This window comes from Eptesicus fuscus, chromosome 9, assembly GCF_027574615.1.
Source record: "Eptesicus fuscus isolate TK198812 chromosome 9, DD_ASM_mEF_20220401, whole genome shotgun sequence".
NCBI classification, from domain to species: domain Eukaryota; kingdom Metazoa; phylum Chordata; class Mammalia; order Chiroptera; family Vespertilionidae; genus Eptesicus; species Eptesicus fuscus.
In genome coordinates this window covers 102,655,924-102,681,267 of record NC_072481.1, presented here as the reverse complement: position 1 = coordinate 102,681,267, position 25,344 = coordinate 102,655,924, and the positions used below count along the sequence as shown (strand labels likewise).

General features: G+C 40.5%; 1 protein-coding gene across 3 annotated transcripts in view; it reads right to left on the bottom strand.

Moving 5' to 3' along the window:
- Positions 1-25,344, bottom strand: part of TRPC1 (transient receptor potential cation channel subfamily C member 1) — a 171,532-nt gene that overhangs the window by 64,350 nt on the left and 81,838 nt on the right. For all 3 annotated transcript variants that reach the window (XM_054721623.1, XM_054721624.1, XM_054721625.1), the window contains 4 exons: positions 23,902-24,097; positions 19,404-19,740; positions 2,781-2,920; positions 1,113-1,256 (listed from right to left, as the gene is read on the bottom strand). In XM_054721623.1, the coding sequence (XP_054577598.1) occupies positions 1,113-1,256; positions 2,781-2,920; positions 19,404-19,740; positions 23,902-24,097 (817 nt within the window). The remainder of the gene's footprint in view (positions 1-1,112; positions 1,257-2,780; positions 2,921-19,403; positions 19,741-23,901; positions 24,098-25,344) is intronic.

The window sequence follows — 25,344 nt, the reverse complement described above, 5'->3', positions numbered from 1 at the left end:
GGAGAACAATGTTCTAGTGGACAAGTAGAAAGATGTTAATAATAATGACATCTAACAAGTATTCTTTAAGAAATTTTAATCATCAACAAATCAACAAACAATAAGTGCTGGCGAGGATGCGGAGAAAAAGGAACCCTCATGCACTGCTGGTGGGAATGCAGACTGGTGCAGCCACTGTGGAAGACAGTATGGAGTTTCCTCAAAAAGTTAAAAATGGGCCCTAACTGGTTTGGCTCAGTGGATAGAGCATCGGCCTGTGGACTGAAGGGTCCCAGGTTCTATTCTGGTCAAGGGCATGCACCTTGGTTGCAGACACATCCCCAGTAGGGAGTATGCAGGAGGCAACTGATCAATGTTTCTAACTTTCTAACCCTCTCCCTTTCCTTCTCCCTTCCTCTCTGTAAAAAAATCAATTAAAAAAATATTTTTAAAAAGTTAAATATGGAACTCCCATTTGACCCAGTAATCCCACTTCTAGGACTATCTCCCAAGAAACCAAAAACACAAATCAGAAAGGATCTATGCACCCCTATGTTCATAGCAGCACAATTCACCATAGCTAAGATTTGGAAACAGCCTAAATGCCCATCAGCAGATGAGTGGATTAGAAAACTATGGTACATCTACACAATGGAATACTACAGTGCTATAAAAAAGAAGGAACTTTTGCCATTTGCAACAGCATGAATGGAACTGGAGAGCATTATGCTAAGCGAAATAAGCCAGTCTGAGAAAGATAAATATTACATGATCTCACTCATTTATGGAATATAATAAACAACGTAATTTGATGAACAAGAAGAGATCCAGAGACTAATGGCAGAGGAGGGGGGATTAGAGAGCAATCAAAGAACTTGTATGCATGCATATTAGCATAACCAATGGACACAGACACTGGGGCAGTGGGGGCTTGCCCAGTGTGGGAATGGCTAGGGGTGAGGGGGTCAATTAGGGAAAAAGCAGACATATGTAAAACTTTAGACAATAAAAATTTTATAGAGATATATATAGATATATATATAGATATATATAGATATATATAGATATATATAAAATTATATTTATACATATATGTGTGTGTGTATATATATAAAGAAATTTTAATTACTTACCTGTAATGGACCCAAGATAGAGCTTGTTGTATACATGAAAAAGAGCCGAAGATAACTCAGAACATTTGCAAATGCAAACAGCCCTTCTGCCACCAATGTAGGATGAAATGCATCCCAGTCTTTCCGATCAGCAAAGTCATGAAACTAAGGAATAAGCCAAAGGTAAATAGCTCTCTCAATTTAGGAAAATAAAAACTTATTCCAATTATTGAAAAAAAAATTTTTTAATTACGTTTTCTTGTGGGAGTTCACAATTTATGTTTTATAAATTTCTCTTCTTTTAATAGGAATAACATTGGCTTAACAATAAAATATTTCTATACAGATGAGGCAATATCACTATTCTATATAAGGTTTTCTCAGAAATTGTTAGGTTTTAAGAAATTAAAGTTTTAAAAACTCTTATTAAACTTTTTATGAATAAATGTTTGCTAGGTTTTTCTTAAATTCCACAACACAAAATTTTAAGTATGTTTACATGTCAAATTATTAGCTATCCTATTAAATTAACCTTGTCCCTAGACTCAGGATTCTAGAATGAATCATAGAAGTTCTTCTCCCTTCTAAATGCCAAGGAGTGCTTTGTTACCTAGACATAGAGTGGCCACATGCTCCAACCAAGGGGAATAATCAGATTATATACCAGTTTTCCTGGCATAATTATTAACAGCATCCATTCCTTTTCATTTTCAAAATGTTTAAAATGCTTGATTAATATATGATTTGGGCATCCCACTTCTAGAGCTAAAGAGACCAGTATAATAAAACAGTGACCTTCAACTCTTTACTGAACTGTACATCTATGTATAACCAATTTTTATTTCTTAATAATTTCACAATTCTGGTCACTGACCATATCTAACATGTTCCTACTACTAATTACTTAAAAAATAGAGTTTTTAATAAAGTAAAATGATGTTAAATAACCAGTTCACTTTTTCTAGTCTATAATTAGTAAAACGAACAACAACAAAAAGACCCCACACATTAAAAAGAACAAACAGAAAATACTGTATCATTTAGTTCCTTTTATGTGACACCTCAGAATTCTAAACTCTTTAAACAAAGACAGTTAACACTGGAATGTGTAAAACAATTAATTCCATTCAGATAAGCTTCCCCCCCCCCTGGCAGATATAAAGATATCTAATGCTAATTAATTTAAGTAACTTTGTGTTTTCATTTTAAGTATATACAGGTTAATGTGGTACATAAACCTAGCTCAGATATAAGGAATCAGCATTGGTAGGAAGAAAATGCCTAGACAGACCTGGATTTAAATCCAGTCTTGCTTGGTTTCTTACTGTGTGGACTTGGGTAAGTTTATTAATACTTCTGAGCTCCATTTTCCTTATTTGAAAAAAGGGCATAAGGATAGAGTCTCATAGAGTCCCTGTGAGGATAAAATGAGATAAGTATAAAGCAAGTATTAAATCATGGTGCCTGGCATTTAATAGATAACCAACATTCATAGGTAATTAACATCATTTAAACTATTGGAGAGGAAGAAAGCAATGTGCACTATTCCCTTGCACAAGGATAGCTTTAAAATGAAAACACGTCGATATAGATTTGAGCCAATGGAACTCTGACTTAGGTAGCTAAATATCTCAGGTTTCTCCTAAATAAATTTCACTTGTGTCTCCAATAGACATATTTAATAGTCACCTTGTTGTGAGCAACCACTTTCAGGGCAAAGGTTGCCAAATAAAGGGAATTCATGACAAAACTGAGTTGATTACGAGATTCTTCTAAAAAGTCTTCCAACCCTTCATACCAGAGTCTTTTAATGTCTGACCAAATCATTCCTAAAAAAGGAAGAAAAAAATCAAATAACACTCTCTTTACTTAAACTGAAAAACACTTTTAGGCTCAAAGTATTAAATAAATAACATTTGCATCAGCTGTAGCCTCATTAAGAAGAAAAAAATAACAACAAAAAATACCCTTTCAAAATTTGAAAGAAAATAATCTTAAGTTTCATATGATAATATCTTTCCCAGAGAGTCAGTAAAGTCAAACAAGCAGAATAAAACAAATAAATTGATGCCACACACACACACACACACACACACACACACACACGCACCATTTCAAAGGCTCAGTTCCAGTTCCTGTTCTCTATTCATACTCACTGCTATAGTGACTTCATCCAATCTAGTCTAATTGCTTTCTAACATGTGTCAGACTTTCAAATTTATCTCTCTAAATTCAACCAGTATTTATATAATAATCAATATTTCTAAACCTCTCTAAAATCCCACAAGTATAGACACTTAGCTGCTCCGTCTCCAAATGGATGTCCTACATGTCCAAACTGAACTCTTAATTTCTGACCCTAAATTCACTGCACTTAAGACCTCCCTATTTCATTGGATAGCAATTCCATGCTTCTAGTTGCTCCATCCAAATGAATCATCCTTGACAGATATTTCTTTTAAACCACACTATCAATATATAGCAAAACCTTTTGGTTCTACTTTTAAAAATATACTTAGCATCTAACCCTTCTCACTACCATTTCAATTTCAAGCCACCATCATCTCTTGCTTGTATTACTTTAATAGCCTCCCTGGTTTCCCTTCTTTTATTCTGATCTCCCTAAAATCTATTCTCAACATAGCAACTAGATTAATCCTTTTAAAATGCCAAGTGTTACTTTTCTCCTCAAAACCCTGTAGAAACTCCTAGAGGAGAAAGGATTGACTGCAGCTCAGAACTCTTTCTCCATGGGAACATAACCTCATGGTATCATCAATTATGAAAACACTAGAGGCCCAATGCATGAAAATTCGTGCAAGAGTAGGCCTTCCTCATCCCCCCAGCCCCCCTCCCCCCGACCCCACTGCCGGCACCAGCTTCCCTCCGGCACCCGGGGCCCGGGCTGACTTCCCTCCTGCCCAGGCTTCGTCAAGAAAGACGTCCGGAAGACGTCCAGTCTAATTAGCATATTACCCTTTTATTATTATAGATACCAGGTTAAGAAAAATAAGGACAGCTATGTTCAACATTGTAACAATAACCACTCACTGGAAACTACCTGACTTTGAGTGAACTCAGAGACCCTGCAGGCACACACAGCAAGAAGTAAAGACATGCTGAGAAACAGGCCTCAGCTCCTATGTGTGATTGATGTCTCTCCTAACATAGGCATGTGCCTACAGTGGGAGGTACACTCTTCGGGCTTTATAAGACAGTAGAGGCCCGGTGCATGAATTTGTGCATGGGTGGGGTCTGGCCAGCCCACCCTGATTGGGGCCGATCAGGGTGGGCCGGCCAGGGGGGGAGGGAACATGGAAGTTTGGCTGGATGACTTCACCCCCAATCGGGATCTGGGAGCTAACTGGAGGTGGGGGCCAGCTGGGAGGAGAGGCCTCAGGCAGTTGGCTGGCCAGCCCTGCCCTGGTCAAACTCCCAGTCGAACTCCCAGTCCAGGGGACAATTTGCATATTAGTCTTTTTTTATATAGGATAGTTCCTGCTAGATTTGAGGCCTCTAGCTGGTGTAGCTCACATCCATCCATATGGTCTCATCTCATACAACTGAGTGTACCCACTATGGCGTTTTGAAGCAGCCCCAAACTTTTGTAAGAACTGCCAATAAAGACCTATTTGAAGCTGTCATGTGGCATGCTGTACTTTCTGTATGTATCTTTCTACAAAGTTCAATACAGCTGGTACCAGGTTTCTGCCTATTGTGTCCTGTGAGTGAGAATGAGGTTGGGAACCTAAATCACTGCTGCTGATTGTGCAGAGTGGGCATTGCATCTTCCCTTATATCTCATTTCACTTGGAGTCAAAACTAAATGCCTTACAATGGTCCACAGAATTACACTACCTCCTCTCCTATTGATCTTTCCTTCCATCACTCTGGTCACACTGGCCTCCTTAATTCCTTACTGTTTTTTAACTCCTGCCTTCAGACCTTTACACTCTCACTTTCCTTGGTTGGAAGTTCCTCACCCTGATATCATCTGGCTAACTCCCCCACTTCATGTCTTTGCTTACCACTTACTCTTATCACCCTATTTTAAACTGCAAACTCCATGCTCCCCACTCCCAATACCCCAACTTTGCTCTCTTTCTTTTCCCTTAGTACTTATCATTTTTAAACATTGGATATAGTTTACTTAGTATGTCTATTAACTATCTTCCCCTCACTTTGGGTGAGCTCTTCAAGGGTAAGAATCCTAAATGTAAATGTCCTGAGTTGTGCCTGACACATGTGGGTACTCAAAAAAAATTGCTAAATGAATAAATACACATAGATAAAAACAAACAAAACTTCCCCTTTTATGAGCCAGAGGTTTCTTCATCGTTATATATATACCAGAGGCCCAGTGCACGAAATTCGTGCATGCATGGGGGTGCGGGGCGTGGGAGGGGGTGTCCCTCAGCCCTGTCTTGGCCTGCAAAAACACCAGCATCCCTCACCCCGGCCTCTAGCCAGAGGTTCCTCCCCTCCTTCTGCACAGCCTCTGGGAAGATGCTTGACCTGGGGCCTCCTCAGAGACCCAGCAAACGACGCCCTGCAGCTCGGGTACTTGGGGATTTGGGCTTTCAGGTCTGACTTCCTCACCTGGCATGGTGAGCATCAGCTGCCATGGGAGCCTTGCCTTAGGAGTCACCCCCTTGGACCATACTACTTGCGAGTGTGTGTGGGGGGTGGGGGGTGGCCTCGGTGGCAGTGATTTGATGTCTGTAGCATGCCCGCTGACACCCACCACCGCGGCGCAACACTGGTCCCATCTGGACTGCTGGCAGGGGGCTTCCAGTCTGCGACTGGGGCTGATGGGCTGCGACTGGGGGCTGCAGGTGGAAGACCCCGGCACCCATAGGGCTGTCAGCATCAGGAACTGGAAAGATCCATTTTTCTGGTTCCTCCCCTGCCGCGCGGATGCTGAGCTCCGGGCCCTACAGGCCTGTTCACTCCCGCCGCAAGGCCGGCCGGGGTGGGGACATGGGCTTGCTGCCCCAGAGGCCCCTTCTGTGCCTCAGCACAGCCATGGCGCAGACGCGACGTGAGCTCAGCGTCTGGCCGGCCCCATTCGGCCGCTGCTCAGTGGTGCTGGGGCTGATCGAGTCCGGCCGGAGGCAAGGGCGGGGGGCGGGGACACTCCGTCCCCGCCTCCCGCCAGCCCAATCGGCCACCCTGGCCACCCCAAGTCCCGCCCCCCCGCACCTCCCGCTGGCCCAATCATGGGTGTAGCAGAGTGATGGTAATTTACATATTACCCTTTTATTATGTAGGATATTCCTGGTAGTAACAGAGAAGAGTAATATAATCCAGGATCATTTTATGACACATTGCTTCATTAAGATATTTTTAAAGATTATTAAATAAAAAAAGACTAAAGTGTTGCAACATAACATATGGCTGAATATCAAGTTAAGTCAATCAGAATCATTCTCTGGCTTACCAGAAGGTAGAATAGTTCCCCTGAGAAACAAATGAAGCATTCTTGAAAAAAACTGTTCATAACATCTTAATTCATTACAGTACCCATATTTTATGTAGAAAAACATTTACAAATATTTGCAGATCTGACAAAAAAAAAAAAAAAAACTTTTAAAAATTCCACTTGATCCTTGGCTGGTGTGGCTCAGTTGGTTGGACGTCATCCCATGCACCAAAAGGTTGCCGATTCAATTCCTGGTCAGGGCACATGCCCGCGTTGTGGGTTCCATTTTTGGTAGGTAGGCAGTGTGCAGAAGGCAGCCAATCAATGTTTTGCTCTCACATTGATGTTTTTCTCTCTTCCCCCCCGCCCCTCTCTAAAAATCAATTTTAAAAATCTTCTTAAAATTCCACTTGGATAAGCTTCAATTTAAAATGAAGAGATGGGGGAGGGGTGATGGGGGATAAAAACAAAATATAATGAACAGCTAAAAACTATCTGAAATAATCTACATTTTATTAAACTCAAACATTGTGACACTAAAACACTAAGAAAAATAATGCTTACAGAAATAAGTAAAATTGCATCCTGAAAATGCAATGTTATACCTTAGGGGAGCATGAATTGGAAAAGATTTTTGATGAAAAAAGGCAGACATGAAAGAATAGTAAGTACCACCATCAGGTAGTTTCCCACCTCCTGTGCAACATCCCACAATAAAAATGTGAATCATACACTGGACATATTTCATGCTTCTAAACTGGACTGGAAGAACAAAGTAATTTTAAACTACAGGGTGTCCCCCAAAAATGTATACACACTTTAACAGCTGATAGCTCAATTTTGAAAATGAGATGTATTTTAATAAACACTGCCTTTATAATTATTCAAAGTGTACATATACATTTTTTTGGATAGTTTATATTATAAGCAATGCAATCACTACATAAACAATGTACCATATTCTGGGTCCTTCTTGTTTTTGCTTTTTAGAATCAGAAACTGACATTAGTAAATTGCAATCCCATCATTTGGGAATTCCTCAAGGCTTGCTCCTAGGTCCTCTCTTCTAATTTTATACTTTCTCCAGTGTCACATCCATGACCAGTTTATTCACAGATAGCTGACTCAAGCTTACACTTCCTCACGAGCTTCAGACTAAGATATCTAATTGCCGACATCTCTTTGGGATATCTTGAAGCCTTTTCAATTTCAACCTATCCAAAACCACAAATCTCCAAACCTAGTACTGTTTCAAAATACCTACGTTGTTTAATAATCTCCCTCTCCCTCATCCCCTACATACTATGTATTTCCATGTCCTATTAGCTTTACTTTGTAAATGCCTTTCACACTTATTTCATTCTCTTCTTTTCTATCAAAACCACCCTAAATCCAAGGTACCATCAACGTTCACTGGAGTACCGCAACAGCCTTCTATTGGTCTCCCTCCACCTATGCTTGCCACAGCCCCATCCTCCCAAGCCATTCTCCACACTGCAGCCAGAGGACCTTTCAAAAGGTAAATCTAATCATGCCACTCACCTACTGAAATTACTTAACATGATCTAGAGCACACTCATGTCTATAGTTTCACCTTGAATCCACTTTCCCTGCTCCAGCTTTACTCAGTAGCTCCTTTGTACCGTGCTTCCTCTTGCCACGGGGCCTCAGAATTTAACCACTGTATCAGCTTCTCTCCCAATTCTCCTAATTGACTCTTGTTTATCCTTTAGATATCAGTTCATTTAGCACTTCCTCAAGACAGCCTTCCCAATCTCTCTGACTAGGTAAAATGCCCTTATGATACACTTGCTCTCCTAGCTCCATGACCCTTACTTAGTAGCACTTCACTCATTTGAAATTTTGAATTTATATTTGTGATTCTCAAGTGATTCTGTTTGGGTTGTTTTGTTTGTTTTTACCTTAATTATACCATAAGCTCCATGAATGTTGGGCCATATCTGTTTCTGTCTATGCTTGGACAAAGTAGGTATATACATATTTAAAAAATATAGTTTCATAGTATGTGAACTAACAGTAAAAAATTTAGTGATATAGACACAGACAGCAGTGGGGTGATGGCCAGCAGGAAGAGGGGGCAGGGGCTGGTTAGAGGTGGGAAAAAGGGGGTAAAAATGGGGCATCTGTAATAGTGTCAACAATAAAAATAAAGTAAAAAATATTAAGTGAAAGGATACCACTAATATTCTGTGCATTCACCAATACATTTTCCTTTTTTCCCCACCTTAATTTTTAACCCTACCTTTTTCTGGAGTGCTAAGGAAACAAACAGAAAACAAGTGTACAAAGGTCATCATCATGAGTCAAAACTCCCTGTACTCATTGCATGAATTAAACTGAGCCAAGGAGTACCTTTAGACAGGCAGGCAAATGATTCCACACATTCAGATTATATATTTAAGGAAGTTCAGAGTGATCTAATTACTTAACAGGCTTGGAAGACATCGTTAGCAAGGTTTATTGTGATCTAAATGTTTTAAAGCAGAAGCTGTGCTGAAAAAAGTAAAATAATTCCAGGAATTTTACTGTTTTACCTCACATTTCACTGCTCTACTGAGGCAGAATATGGCTAGAAAATTAATCATATTGTATGTGTGCAATACTGTTATTGAAACTGCCATTATGATTAAAAAGGAGTAGTTATAGTTTTACCATTATGAAATTCAGTAACAGCAGCATATTTATATTATATAAAGAGTGGTATGACTGAATTCAATGAATTTTTACTCACAGCTAGGAAATATAACTTTAATTTTATTCTTATACAGATTTGGGTAAACTGAATCTTATTATAAAACAAAGAAAATATTCTTTCTTTCTATCATTTAAATAGGCTATAAATAAATAATATAAAATTTCCTTTCTTTATGACTAAGATATACACAGCAATCTTTCATAAATAACTTAAATGGCCCTGACTGGTTTGGCTCAGTGGATAGAGTGTCAGCCTGCAGACTCAAGGGTCCTGGGTTCGATTCTGGTCAAGGGCATGTACCTTGGTTGCAGGCACATACCCAGTAAGGAGTGTACAGGAGGCAGCTGATCAATGTTTCTCTCTCATCGATGTTTCTAACTCTCCATCCCTCTCCCTTCCTCTCTGTAAAAAATCAATAAAATATATTTTAAAAAATTTAAATGAGTAGAGAAAGTGTCTTAGAGATTAGTTTCAGCCCAACATTTTTCAATCTATTCAAATAACTATACACAAATTTCACATGGAAGAGATCTATAACAATGCAATTTGGAACTATATATGACAAAGTATAAATTATTTCCTAAATTAAAACATACCATTTTAGAAAAAAAGAGCAGAAACAAAGGAAACAGGAAATATTAACAATTTTGATTTATATACTGTATATTACTGTATATGAGGCCCCTAGAACCATAAGAAATGCAAGAAATTCATTGTTAATCATTCTCAAATTTCCCCCCTTAAAAATCAAATTGCCCCCCTGTGGGGTGTGTGCCCCACATTGGGAACTACTGCCCTACAACCAAGACTACCCAGCAATACTATCATTTAGAATTGAAGGAGAGATAAATAGCTTCCCAGACAAAAAAGAGCTAAAAGAGTTCATCACCACCAAACCAGTATTACAAGAAATGTTAAAGGGCCTTCTTTAAGGAGAAGAAAGGAAAAATAAAATTTTAAAAAATGTTAATAATGAAATGGCAGTAACTACATATCTACCGACTATTACTTTAAATGTAAATGGATTAAATGCTCCAATCAAAAGACATAAGAAAACAATACCCATATATATGCTGCTACTAGAGACCTACTTCAGGTATCAATACACACACAGATTGATTATAAAGATATGGTAAAAGGTATTTCATGGAAATGGAAACCAAAAAAGCTGGGGAGCAATACTTACCTTAGACAAAATAGGCTTTAAAATAAAGGTTGAAAGAAGAAACAAAAAAGGACCCAGCAATTTCACTTTGAAAAGATATATGCTTCCCTATGTTCATTTCAGCATTGTTTGATAGTCAAGATATGGAAGCAACCTAGGTGTCCATCCATGGACAAATGCATAAAGAAGAGGCGGTATGTGTGTACAATGGAATGTGACTCAGCCATTAAAGGGAGTGAAATCTTGCCTTTTGCACTAACATGGATGGATCTGGAGAGTGTTGTGCTGAGTGGGATAGGTTGGATAGAGAAAGAAAAGTGTCATATGATTTTATTTATATGTGGAATCTAAAAACAAAGTAATGAACAGGCAAGGCAGAAGGAGATTAATAGATACTAAGAATGTTTTGATGGTTGCCGGATGGGAAGGGGTTTAGGGTCCTGGTTAAAAAGGGGAAAGGGATTAAGATATGCAGATTGACAGTTATAAAAATAGTAATGAGGATGTACAATATAGCTAATGTGGTCAATAATCTATAATAATAAAAGCGTAATATGCAAATTGACCCAATGGCCATCCAGACGTCCTTCCAGATGACCTTCCAGACAAAGCTGGGGCTGCAGCTGCGGGATCGAGGCAGCCGCTGTGGCTACGAGGGATCAAGGCAGCTGCAAGGGAGGGATCGAGGCCACCTGCCGTGGCTGTGAAGGCCTACTCTTGCACAAATTTCGTGCATCGGGCCTCTAGTACTGTAATAACTATGTATGGTGCCAGATAGCTACTAGACTCATAAGGGTGATCGTTTCCTAAGTTATTTGTCTAATCACTTATGTGTACAACTGATACTAATGAAATATTGTATGGCAGCTGTAATTGAAAAATAAAAGCTATTTTAAAATAACATTAGGTACATAAAGTAAAAATAATACACATCTAAACTTTACATCAGGATTTTAGAGATGCTTAGGTGGGGCATGGCCAAAAAAAAAAGTTGGGAACCACTGTTGTAGGGCCTTGTTTTTCATTGCTTTTAATATTTTGGGCCATTTCCTTCTGACCTGCAAAGCTTCTGTTGAGATATCAGCTGACAATCTTATGGGAGCTCCATTGTAGGTAACTAACTGCTTTTCTCTTGATGATTTTAAGATTCTTTGTCTCTAACTTTTTGCATTTCAATTATAATATATCTTAGTGTGGGTCTCTTTGGGTTCATCTTCTTTGGGACTCTCCACACTTCCTAGACTTGCAGTCTATTTCTTTCACCAGGTTAGGAGAGATTACCATCATTATTTCTTCAAGTAGGTTGTCAATCCCTTTCTCTTTCTTCTCCTTCTGGTACCCTTTGATGGGAATGTTGGTATATCTAATTTTGTCCCAGAAGCCCCTTAACCCTTTGCACTCGTTTGCTTTTTTCTCGATTCCTTTATTCTAATGCTAACCGTGTCGAGTCACACTCGACATCCAAGTGCAAAAGGTTAAACTATCCTCATTTTTTAAAATCTTTTTTATTTTTGCTGTTCTGATTAGCTGTCTTCTGTTACCCTATCTTCCAAATCACTGAGTCGATCCTCTGCTTCCTCTAATCTAGTTGATTCCCTGTTATGTATTCACTAGAGGCCCAGTGCATGATATTCATGCACTGGGGTGTGTGTCCCTCATCCCAACCTGCACCCTCTCCAATTTGGGACCCCTCAAGGGATGTTTGACTGCCGGAACAGGGTCTAAATGGGCAGTCAGACATCCCTCTCACAACCGCTCGCCTGCCTGCTTGCCTGCCTGATTGCCCCTAAGCACTTCTGCCTGCCAGCCTAATCACCCCCTAACCATTCCTGCCAGCCTGAATGATGCCTAACTGCTCCCCTGCCAGCCCGATTGCCCCTAACAGCCCTCCCCTGACAGCCTGGTCACCCCTAACTGCCCTCCCTTACCAGCCTGGTTGTCCCTAACTGCCCTCCCCTGCCAGTGTGGTCCCCCCCAACTCCCCCCCCTGCAGGCCTGGTCACCCCCAACTGCCCTCCCCTGTTGGCCTGGTCACCCCCAACTGCCCTCCCCTGCTGACCTCTCCCCCACCCCAACTGCCTTCCCCTGCTGGCCATCTTGTGGTGGCCATCTTGTGTCCACATGGGGGCGGCCATCTTTGACCACATGGGGCTAGGCGGCCATCTTGTGTGTTGGAGTGATGGTCAATTTGCATATTACCTCTTTATTATACAAGATCATTTTAATTGCTGTATTCTTCATTTGACTGATTCTTTTTTATGTTTTCGATCTCCATTTTATTGTTGAAATTCTCACTGAGTTCATCTACTCTTCATCTAAGCTCATTGAGCATTCTTTTATATATATATATATAACCAGTGTTTTGAACTCTGCATCTCGTAGGTTGCTTATCTCCATTTTGTTAGTTGTTTTTAGAGTTTTGTTCTTTTCTTCCATTTGAAACATGTTTCTTTCTCTCCTCATTCTAGCTGCCAGCCTGTGTTTGGTTCTATGCATTAAGCAGAGCTGCTATGACTCCTGGTCTTGGTAGAGTGGCCTTATGTAGTAAGTGTCCATAAGGTCCAGTGGTGCAGTCTCCCAGGTCACCTGAGCCAAGTGGTCCAAGTGTGTCACTTCTGTAGGTTTTGTGTGCCCTTCTGTTGTAGTTGAGCCTTGATTGATGTTTTCATGTCAATGGAAGGGACTGACCCTCCAGCTGATTGGTTGTGAGGAATGGTCGTGACTCTAGTGGAGGAGCTGTTGTGCAGGGACAGGACCTAAAGAGCAGGATTTGCTTTAGTAAGGCTCTGGTGCCTGCCAAGTCTGCCTTTTCTGTGTGTCATTTGTAGAGATGATTGTATGGTGCTCTGGTGTAGTCTGAAGCTGGCCACTGAATGTGTTGGTTCTGGGGCCTCTTAGTGCTGGCTAAGATCAACTGTTGTGTATGACCTGCCTGGAGCCACTTGGTATAAGCTACAAAGTGATCTGCATATGGTTGTCACCTGTGCTGGGCTTGGAAGTGCCAGAGAAAGGCTAAACTATGAACTAAGGCTGGCTGCCCCTAGTGCCACGATTCAGGCTACTTAGCAAGAGATACAGGGCATGTCAAGGCCAGATGCTGTTGCTTCAGTTTTGTGAACCTTTGAGAGCCAAGACAGGCCATTTATATGTAAAAGCCACTGGAAGAGGCTTGGGTGAACCCGCAAGTTAGGTGGGGCAGGGTCTTAGGGAATCACCAGGGAAGGGTGAACAGTGTTAGCCAGATGGATTGAGATTCAGATATGGAGCCCATCTACACCTGCAACTGGGTGGGAAAAGGAACAAACAAATGAACAATCACTTGCACCAGCATTTCTATCTGGGAGAAAGCTGCCTGTCCAGCTTTCACCCTGAAGCCAGACAAGCCCGTTACTCCTATTATGTTCCTGGCTGCTGCCCCAGCACAAGAGTTTAGAGCCCGTAAGTTGGTCAGCAAGTTAAATCCTTGAGCTGACCCTTTAACCCTTTGCACTCGCTTGCTTTTTTCTCGATTCCTTTATTCTAATGCTAACCGTGTCGAGTCACACTCGACATCCGAGTGCAAAAGGTTAAGAGGAATGCCTGGTACTCTTAGCAGCCCTCTGTCTCACTCAGCCAAAATCCCTACTGGTTTTCACAACCAGAAATTATGGGGAAGTCTCTTCTCAGTACTGGAGCCCTTGGCTAAGGAGTGTGGTGTGGGGCTGGGACCCTTTCCTCCTCAGGGAAAATCTTGGCTCTTCAGGGGGAACTTCCACAGCCTCCCAATTCTCAACTGCCACAGTGGGTGTGAAAGCAGCCTGTATTTTCCCTCCATCCCTTTTCTAGGTTTCGCTGTGTCTTCTTCTGTATATCCTTAGTTATAAGAGTTCTGTTCACCTAGACTTTAGGTGATTCTCAATGATGGTTATTGTGTAGTTTAGTTGTAGTTTTGCTGTGATCTTGGGAGGAGGGGAACATATTGTACCTACTCTGTCATCTCACCGAAAGTCTGTTTTATCTACCTAATTTTAAGTATTAATGTACCATGGATTGAACACCGGTGAAAGTAAAAAACTGATTGAGTTACTTGAAATGAATTAATTTTCAAGTAAAAATAAAAATCCCAAGTATGCAAATTAATTTTATAACTGAAGGAGAATTAAGAGTGAATATTGTACATTCACTGTTCTCAAATTAGTTAATAATTGAAATCATCAAAAACATTAATCAATCAGTGCTTTACACCATAGAAAAGACTAAATTTCAATATTTTTACTCTATAGCAAATAGTAGAAAGATAAATAAAAAATGCTGAGGTTAAAAACAAGGTTGAATATCCAGTGAGAAATAAAGGAGATGTCATTAAAAGTCTACAAACATAAATATGATTATACTTCAACTGCTTACTTCCCACCCTGATCAAAGGAAGGGCAAGGGCAGCATAAGGTCATTTAAAATATTCATTATACAACATAATACTTATAAAAAACAATTTTCACAAAACAAAATGGTGGGTGAAACCAAGATGGTGGCATAGGTAAACACCTAAACTGCTGCCTCGCACAACAATTTCAAAACTACAACTAAAAGACAAAACATCTATCACCCAGAACCACAGGAAAGCTGGCTGAGTGGAAGTTCTACAACTAGAAGGAAAGAGAAAAGAGCACTGAGACGTGCACAAGCGCTGAAAAGCTGAGGTACGGAGGCACATTAATCAGGCTGGCGACAGGCATTGCTTTTTTCAACCCGAAGGGAGACAAGCTCCCGATTACTCTGAAATCCAGTTTCTGGGGAGACGCTGGGGACCCAAACTCCTATGGAGAGAAGCTGGACTGTCTGCCATTGGGTCGGAAAGTGAGGGTGGCTTGCTTGCAGAGCTGCGCACAGGAATCATTGTTTACTGCACTGGGGCGCAAGACGCAGGGTCGCGGAAACTCAGAGACACAGAGACGGCTGACTGGCAGCCATCGCTGTTTGCCAAGTCCTAGCCTAGTGCCTCCCTGAGACCCCGCCCCGCACAATCCACAAACCCACCCAAGCTCCACACAGTGGCTTTTGCATATGAATGGCCTGCCCTATCGCAGCTTAACCTAACAAACTGCAGCTCTGGTCAGAGAGCTCCAAAACCTCCAAACCCCAAGCAAAGAGGAGAAAACTGTAGTTCTCGCTGTAGCTCCTGCTGGGTGGCCTCAAGACAGTAGCTGACCTGCACCCCATTGGAGATCCAGAAGCCAGTGTACCTAGTGGTCAGTGTGAAACGACACCAGAGGAGAGCTATATATATATATAACATTTTGTTTTTAAAAAAATAAATCTTTATTGTTCAGATTATTACAGGTGTTCCTCATTTTCCCCCCATAGCTTTATATATATGAAGCCCTGTAATTTCTAAAGAGTTCTAGCTATCAATACAAAGAACTGATTTTTAGAGTGAGACACAAGGAAAATGTAACTACAAAAGTTAATAGATTTTTCAAAGGAAAACTAATGATATAACAAAACAAAATACTTAACTCTTCAAAATGCAACCTAGTATAAAACATATTACATTTCAAAATACATATGAAGAGAACCAAGATGGTGGCATAGGTAAATGCCTGTACTTGCTGCTTCCCACAACCACATCAAAATTACAACTAAAATTCAGAACAATCATCATCCAGAACCACCAGAAAGCTGGCTGAGTGGAAGTACTACAACGAGAGAAATAACGAAGAAAGCACACTGAGACTGGTAGGAGGTAGAAAGGCACGGAACGGGCTGGTCTAGCACCCTGGTCTGTTGCTTTTTTAATGGAGAGGGAGATCACCTCTGCAGAGGCTGCCTGGAGGAGAAAGGGGTCCCAGCCCAATACCAGACCCCCAGCCCAGGGTTCAAGAGCTGGGAAAAGAAGTCCCTACAGGCAGTAAGAACTACGGACTGTAAAAACCCGTGTGGATTGGGGCTGAGTGACCCACAGGCTGCTGGAGACTCAGCTTCTCTTCTTAAAAGGCCAGTACCATGAACTGAATTTACAAGCTTCTACTTCCTCTGAGCTCCAGTGCCAGGCGAGGCTCTGGGGGACCCAAACATATACGGGGAGAAACTGGACTGTCTGGCACAGAGGCAGGAACTCAGGGGCAGCTCTCTTCCAGAAGGAGGTGCTCGCAGTGGTCACTGTTCCCATGCTGAGACCTCCCTAGTGCAGGGCTGACTGGCAGCCATTTCTCTTTGCTCCACCCTGGTGATTCCCTGAGACCCCACCCCACCCAATTACAACCCCACCCAAGCTGTGCGCAGCAACTTTTGCATATGAATGGTGAGTCCTTTCTCAAGCTGCAGCTGGGTCAAACAAGCTGCAGTTGGGTCAGGGAGCCCCAAACCTATCAATAAAAGGCTCAAGAACCTGCACCAGCACCAGCACCAGCACCAGCCTGCTTGCTTCACAACTGGGCCTCATCTGGGCACTTCCAAACCCAATACAAAGAGGAGGAATATGCAGATCTCTCTGTAGCTCCTGCTGGTGCACCTCCCTGGAGACCCAAGAGCCAGTGTACCCAGTGGTCAGTGTGAGACCATACTGGATTACAACTCTTCACATCCATAAGTGACAGAGTCAAGAGGCAGACTCAGTGAGCACCAAAGCCCCACTGAAGCAATTCCTGCTCCATATGGGTGTCTCCTGCACCGCAGCTCTCCTACTGTAGTCACAACTGGTTCCCACAGCCAATTGGCCTGGAGGTCAATTTCTCCTAGTGACACCAAAAGCAATCAAGGCTCAACTACAACAAAACTGTGCACACAGCCCACAAAGGGGTGCACCAAGAGTGTCTGCCTCAGGTGACTGTAGAGGCTGAGCCACTGGGGCCCTATAGGACACCTGCTACACAAGGCCAATCTAGCAACTCAAGGAGACTTAGCAGCTACACAATACACAGAAACAAACACAGGAAAGCAGCCAAAATGTGGAGATAAAGAACCATATCACAAATGAAAGAAATGGAAGAAAGAAAACTACTGGATATAGAGTTCAAAACCACAGTTATAAGGTTACTCAAGAATCTTCTAGAAACCTCCGAGGAACTTAGTGAGACTTTCAAGGATCTTAGTGAGAATGCCAAATAAATAAATAAATAAATAAATAAATAAATAAATAAATAAATAAATGGAAAAGGACCAGTCAGAAATTAAGCATACATTGACTGAAATAAAGAATAATATACGGGGATTTAACAATAGACTAGAGGATCCTGAGAATCAAATCAATGATTTGAGATACGAGGAAGCAAAAAACACCCAACTAGGAGAGCAAAAAGAAAAAAGAATCCAAAAATATGAAGATAGTGTAAGGAGCCTCTGGGACAACTTCAAGTGTACCAACATCCAAATGTTGGGGGTGCCAGAAGAAAAGAAAGAGCAATTTATTGAAAACCTATTTGAAGAAATAATGACAGAAAACTTCCCCTACCTGGTGAAAGAAATAGACTTGTAAGTTCAGGAAGTGCAGAGAACCCCAAACAAGAGGAATCCAAAGAGGACCACACCAAGACATATCATAATTAAAATGCCAAGGTTAATAGACAAAGAGAGAGTCTTAAATGCAGCAAGAGAAAAACAGATAGTTACCTACAAGGGAGTACCCATGCGACTGTCAGCTGATTTCTCAACAGAAAAGATGCAGGCCAGAGGGGAGTGGCAAGAAATATTCAAAGTGATGAATATCAAGAACCTACAACCAGATTATTCTACCCATCAAAGCTATCATTCAGAATTGAAGGTCATATAAAGAGCATCACAGACAAGAAAAAGCTAAAGGAGTTCATCACCACCAAACCAATATTATATGAAATGCTGAAGGGTATTCTTTAAGAAGAGGAAGAAGAAGAAAAAGGTAAAGATAAAAATTTGAACAACAAAATGACAACAAGTACATATTTATCAACAATTGAATCTAAAAATCAAATGAATAAATCTGATAAACAGAATACACTGGTAAGTGGAATAGAATCAGAGGCATGGGAATGAAATAGACTAATGATTCTCAGAGGGAAGAGGGTGTAGGGGGTGCAGGAAGAGATTAGACAAAGATCTTATAAGCATGTATTACCTATGGACACAGACAATAGGGTGGCGAGGGCCTGGGGGGGTGTGGCAACCGGGTGGAGGGAAACTATGGGGGGATAAAAGATGGTCATCTGTAATAATCTCAACAATAAAGATTAATTTAAAAAATTAAAAAAACACATATGAATAGGTTCACACTCTACTACCAAAAAAGCATTCATTAGCAAACTCTGTTTTTAACAGTCATAAACAATTTTAGAAACTGGGAACAAAAAAATCTAACTTCCATATAATTATGTAATCCTATATAATAAAGAGGTAATATGCAAATTGACCCTCATGCCCTCATGTCACAAGATGGCCACCCTATGTTGTCACAAGATGGCCGCCCCCACATTGTCACAAGATGGCCAGCAGGGGAGGGCAGTTGGGGGCGACCAGATCTGCAGGAGAGGGTAGTTAGGGGGTACCAGGCCTGCAGGGGAGGGCATTTAGGGGCAACCAGGCCTGCAGGGGAGGGCAATTGGGGGTAATCAAGCTGGCAGGGGCACAGTTAGGGGACTACCATGCCTGCAGAGGAGAGGTTAGATGTCAATCAGTCCAGCAGGGGAGTAGTTAGGGGACTACCAGGCTGGCAGGCAGAATGGTTAGGGGCAATCAGGCAGGCAGGCAGGCGAGTGGTTAGGAGCCAGCAGTCCCGGATTATGAGAGGGATGTCCCAGACTGGAGAGGGTGCAGGCTGGGTTGAGGGACACCCCCCCACCACCAGTGCACAAATTTTGTGCACCGGGCCTCTAGTATTCAATAAATCTCTATTCCATTATCATGAAGTTCAGGAATAGTTATCTATACAAAAATATTAGTTACGTATTCAATGATCATGGAAGTGTTCAAATTAAATACAGATGTTTATAATGCCACCAAACAAAGGAGAATTAATTGGATAAATAGAGACAGAACCTTTCAAATGAACCTGATACTTACCAATAATCCACAGTATAAGAAGATAGTCTATTCTTTCAAGGGCTGGTCCCATAGTGTTTTTCTTATCCTCATTGTAGACAAGAGAATATAGGTTTAGTAACAGCAAGAATGTGAAATATGATGCTCCATGAATAATAAATTTCATAAAGGGTGTATGAATGATTCTGCCAAACTGAGATTTGGGAGCTATCAAATAGCAAAGTGACAAAAGTGGCCACAAGATGCCAACTGTTAAAACAGTCATTATCTTCTTACAGGTAGGCTTACGTCGGTAACCTGACATCTGTCCAAACCAAACAGTGTTCAAAAACTGTTGGCAGTTAGACTGGGAGACAAACTGAAAAGGAATACACAGAAAAAAAAAAAAAAAGTGAAGTGAAACCTGTAAATAGGATCTGATAATACCATTATTTAACTGACATTCAAAGTTTTAATAGTAGCTTAAAATACGGTCCACATAGATTTTTTCTCACATGTAATAAAGAGTATAGAGGTTAAGAGCATAGACACACTGGAGTCAGATTACCTAGATTCAAATCTAGGCTCTATCACTCATTAAATGACCTTGAACAAGTTTTTAAACCTCTCTAACCCTCAAATTCCCTACATGTAAAATGAAGATAGTAATAGTATCTAGTTCATAATCTTGTTACAATGATTAAATGTAAAGCTCTTAAAATAGTGCCTGGTTAATAGCATTTACTATTATATAGTGATGATTATTAACTAGCCTCCTTAGTTATTTTGCAAATTTAATTTATAAATGCTCTTATAATGTTTATAATATTTCAATGTTAACAAGTAAAATTCATAGAAAGAGACTTTAGTCTACAAAAAGTAATGATTTCAGTTACAAGAAACCAAGATGTCAAGATAACAAAGTGATCAAAGTATAAAATCAGACATATTTATGTCCATAAAAGCAGAAAAACTTAAATGCAGTAAAGTTACTTTTTAATCTACTTAAAACTAAATTCAGTGTGACAAGGAAAAATGTTCCCAAATAAGAAAATTCTAGTTTGCAAATTCCAGAAGAAGTGTTTCCCCAATATAATGCTCACTTAAGGATTCTGATAGCTCTACATAAGTAACAGGATCAGGTTTAAAGTTACTAAAGTCAAGCACAAGTGATCATAACATCATTCAGATATCTAAATAATATTTAGCCACTCTTCTGTTTTAAAATGATTTATCCTGAGATAAAATTTAAAACAAAGCTTTTAAAACTAAATTTCTATTGTTTATTATGCTTATTAAGAAATTTCCTAATATACTATATATTTCTTTTGGCATTTAATTCTTTCTTAATCTTTTATTCTTTTGCGCAGATTCAGGTGTTCCTACAGAATCTTAATTTGTCTTTCAAGATGAAATATTGAAGAAATAGCCTTTTCTCCCACCAATTACCCAATTTAGAAACATGCCAAACTTATTGGTTTCACCCTTCCCCCAAATAGCAAAGCAATCTTAGGACTGTTTGCTGTACTTGCCAACTCTCTATATAATGATGATTTAATTAATAGTAATGTTAAATATGTAATTAGAAAAACAAAATTCCAACTGGAAATGTTATAAGTCTGTGATGGGTTTTAAATTTTTTGATACTCCTCTTATCAAGAGAGCGCGATCAATGTTCCCTACCATTCAACAAGCTTGTGATTACTTTTTTAAAATTTTTGTTTATTTTTACTTATTTTGTTGTTGTTAATATTCCCCTGAGGATATATTTTTTTTCCATTGGTTTTTAGGGATCTAACCTACAACCCAGGTGTGCCCTTGACTGGGAATTGAAACTGTGACAACTTTGGTGCACAGGCTAGCACTCTAACCACTGAGCACCACTGGCCAGGTCTGTGAATGCTTGCACCCAGGAGATTCTGGAAGAAGTAATGCTATGTGACTTCTGAAGGTACGTCATAAAAGGTCATGCAGTTTTTACTTTGAAGAACACTTGCTCTTGGAGCCATAAACTGCCCTGTATAATGCTCTCCGACCATGAAACCACCCTGCTGTAAGGAAGACCAGGCTATATGGAAGCATTCTAGTCAGCCCTCAGAGTATTCTCAGACCATCTCCTTGCAGCCAACCCACCATGACAGCCATGGACAGCCATGCCCCTCCTCAGTTACAGTTCTCAGGAGGCCCACCTCTATAGACCCATCCACCTGAGCATCCAGCCACTCAGAGCTCCCTGTTTGAGTCCTCAGGCACCAGAAATAAGATTGACAAAGCCTCCAGATGATTGCAGCCCTGGTCATTAGAGCTACCTCCAGATGGGGCCTACACATAGTAAGATAAAGACAAATCACCTTTGCTGTGTCCTTTCCTAATTCCAGACCTAAAAGATCCAAGAGCATTATAAAGTGATTATGAAACTATTATAAAATGATTATGAAATGCTGTTTTATGCCACTAAGTATCAGGGTACTTTGTTATTCAGGATGAATTACCTAAATAAAGCTTACCAACTATTTGGGAAAATATTATCTTCTCCTTTAATCATATTTAGAAATCTAGTTTCATTCATCCTTAAAATTATAGAGTATCTTCCTTTCAATTAAAAATATTACTATTTTTTTCTTATTACCAAAAAATGCAAATAATGTTAATCACATACAACCAAAGATAATTGAAATCATTGAGAGATTATGCTCCACGAAGCAAAAGGAAACATCCAGAATCTGCCTGAAATGAGGAAAGTGTCAGATTCTCACATAAAGGACTGGCTCAGAGCAGTCACTGCACAGTGTGATAGAAGAACAAACTTCTACATGGCTCCTTTGCACTGCACCATTGTAGCTGTCACAGTAGGATCTGAATCACAGCCAGGAGTAGCATCAACAGGACAAATTAGACCTAATACAAATGCCATCTAGAGGTGTGCAAACCCTTCAGAAACCATCTCAACCATGACACTAGATGTTGCCACCATATGCTAGACACCTATGGGCTTTCAGGAAAATCCAACCTATGCTGGATCTTTAATGCTAAATTCTGAACATCTGTAAAGCTTACACCTGACATCAATGGAAGGATATTCTTGGATGGCAGGGCAAAGACTGAGGAAAACAACCTAAAAGCAAATTTACACAAAAGCTCTATGCTTCTGTCTGTCTCCGTTACTCAAGTGGCTTCAAATCATTCTAACCCTATTGCATTTCTGCACTAAAATTTCATGTAAGTTAGGATGTGGTTATTTCTAACATAACAGAGTCAGGAAGGGTCATCTCCAACTCTAGATTTTATTGTCCTATCACAGGTATTCTCTTCTTAATGCAAAGTTCACAGTTCAAATCCCAGACAAAACCAATGACAAAAAAACAAAGGACAATAGATGAAAATAATTCACATGGGACTCTACAATGAACTTTGAGTACTTACAAACATATGGTAAATATTTATTAAAATAATATTGAATGTCAAGTGTAATTGAAAAATTAAAAAATATGAATTGACAAGGCCAATGAAAAAGCACTTTTCTCTTAAAACAGGATATACATGTGGGTAAGGCATATTCATTCAATACTTACCAAAGGAGGCCAGTTGGAAAAAAAAAATGAACAAATACCCAAGTATCATTTTTCAATGTTGCTTTCCTTACAGAACATTACCAAATTAGATAAAAGGTACTTAATTACTTTTCTTTCATCTTCTTTAGAATGAAATATTTGGTATCTCTTGTGTGTCCTCCACGGATACAAATATGTCATCAGGAAACTGCCTCTTAAGTTTTTTTCTTCCCTAACCAGGGTAACCTTGGTTCTTTCTACTTCTCTTTGATTCTCTTCCCAATCATTTAGGTTGATTTTGTATCTTGCTATCTCTCTATTCTAACATTTTCTAAAATTACATGTTTAAGTTGTAGAACAACGTAGTAAAGAAATTAACCTAAGATTTAATCAATAATGTCTAGCCAAAATGTATATTAGAGGAAGTTTACATGTTTCTACTTACATGCATTAGCATTGTATTTCCTTTTGAAACCATATAGGTATTCTATTGATTTATAATCTTATAGCTACACTGATTCAAATTATTGTACTTAATTTATTTCCCTATAAATTTTCTACTTTAACTAATGACCTTGGAATATTAAAAAAATATAACACTATTATAACAGATCAATAAAACAAACTAGGACAAACAAAACACAAGAGGGAAAGTTTACTGTGAGGTCATGACATAAGATCTTACTTGTGTAGCTAATATTTCCCAAAACATTAAATTAATATATATTATTATTAAAATTAAAAATAATAGCAATTACCCCTGAATACTTGCTTAATACTAGTACTCATTATACTAAACTCTTAACTATATATTCTTAGTTAATTTTTAAAACTAAAGTTCAGACAGATTCAATAACTTTCCCAAGGACACACATTTTTATGAAGAAGAACTAGGATCTCAACTTATATGTGCTGCTCCAAAGCCTTGCTCTGAGTCACTAGACTATTGTGGAGGAAATAATTTAAATACATCACAGAAACCATCATACCTCCTTTTGGTTATATTTGATAGCAAGTTTTAGACGACTTAGATTCATTCTTTCTTCTAATAATCCTCGTTTGTCAAGAGGCTCATCACTAGATGTATGGTTTAGAATAACTTCCAATTCCCGTGAATTCCGGGCTTGTGCAAGCAAATCTTTAGCAAACATTTTACATTGCTGGGCTAGTTCCTCATAATCATTCCTGCAAAATAGAATTGATGATTATTAGAAATGTTAGTTCTAACTTCTAACTATGCTATATTCACTAGAAAACTTTTACTCGGTAATATTTTAGTTCTGATAGTGGTGTGTGAAGTCATTATGTTCTGACTGTAAAAGGAACCTACTGTGCATTAATTTTCCTCAGCTTTGGGAAAAACTGTGACACAGTTATATTCATGGTGTTCACACAATGTTTTCATAAGTATATATATAGACACACATATATATTTCCATATATATATATTGACTAGAGGCCCATTGCAGGAAGATTCCTGCAATAGGGCTTCCTGCTGCAGTCGCTGCCCCGCCTGCTTCCCTTCCTTCTCCCCCGCCCCGCTTGCTTGCTTCTCTGCAGCTTTGCTCCCTTCTGCAGCACTTGGCTTCTTTCTACACTGTCTTCAGTCATCGCTCTGGCCTGGATATGCAAATTAACCGCCATCTTAGTTGGGTTAATTTGCATACTCGCCCTGATTGGCTAGTGGGTGGGGCTTGTGGGTGTAGCGAAGGTGCGGTTAATTTGCATGTTTCTCTTTTATTAAGTAGGATATCCCTAGAAATTCTGATATTTGCACCTAGTTCTTCTCTTAATTCATTTTCCCTTATTCTCTACTAGAGGCCCAGTGCACAAATTCATGCACGGGTGGGGTCCGACCAGCTGGCCTGGCCCAATCGGGGTGGACTGGGGCTGGGCCTGTCATGAGGAGGAGATGGAAGGAGGTTAGTTGGGCCAGCTGGGGGAAGGGGCCATGAGTGATTGTCCAGCAGGCCCCATTCCCGATCGGGATTGGGGGGCCAATTGTGGGTGGGGCTGGCCATGGGAAGGGGCTGTGGATGGTGGGCCAGCTGGCCCCACCCCCAAATGGGGGGGGGGTGCCTATCGGGTGCCAGCGGCCTGGGTGAGGAGCCATGGGTGGTTGGCTGGCTTGCCCTGCCCCTAATCGGGGTGGGGGGACCAATCTGGGGTGGGGCCAGGCAGGGGGAGAGGCTGCAGGAGGTTGGCAGGCCAGCCCCTCCCCCTTTTGGGTACAATCAGGGATGGGCTGGCTAGGGGGAGGGGCTGTGGGCCTATCATGGTGGGGTGAGGCTTGGGGGGGAAGGAAGGGGACATTTGGCTGGCCCCACTCTTGATCAGGGTGGGAAAGTTCAATAGGGGCAAGCTGGCAGGGGAGAGGGGCCTGGAGGTTGGCCGGCCGGCCCCACCCACCCCAGTTTGCTGGCCACAGTGAG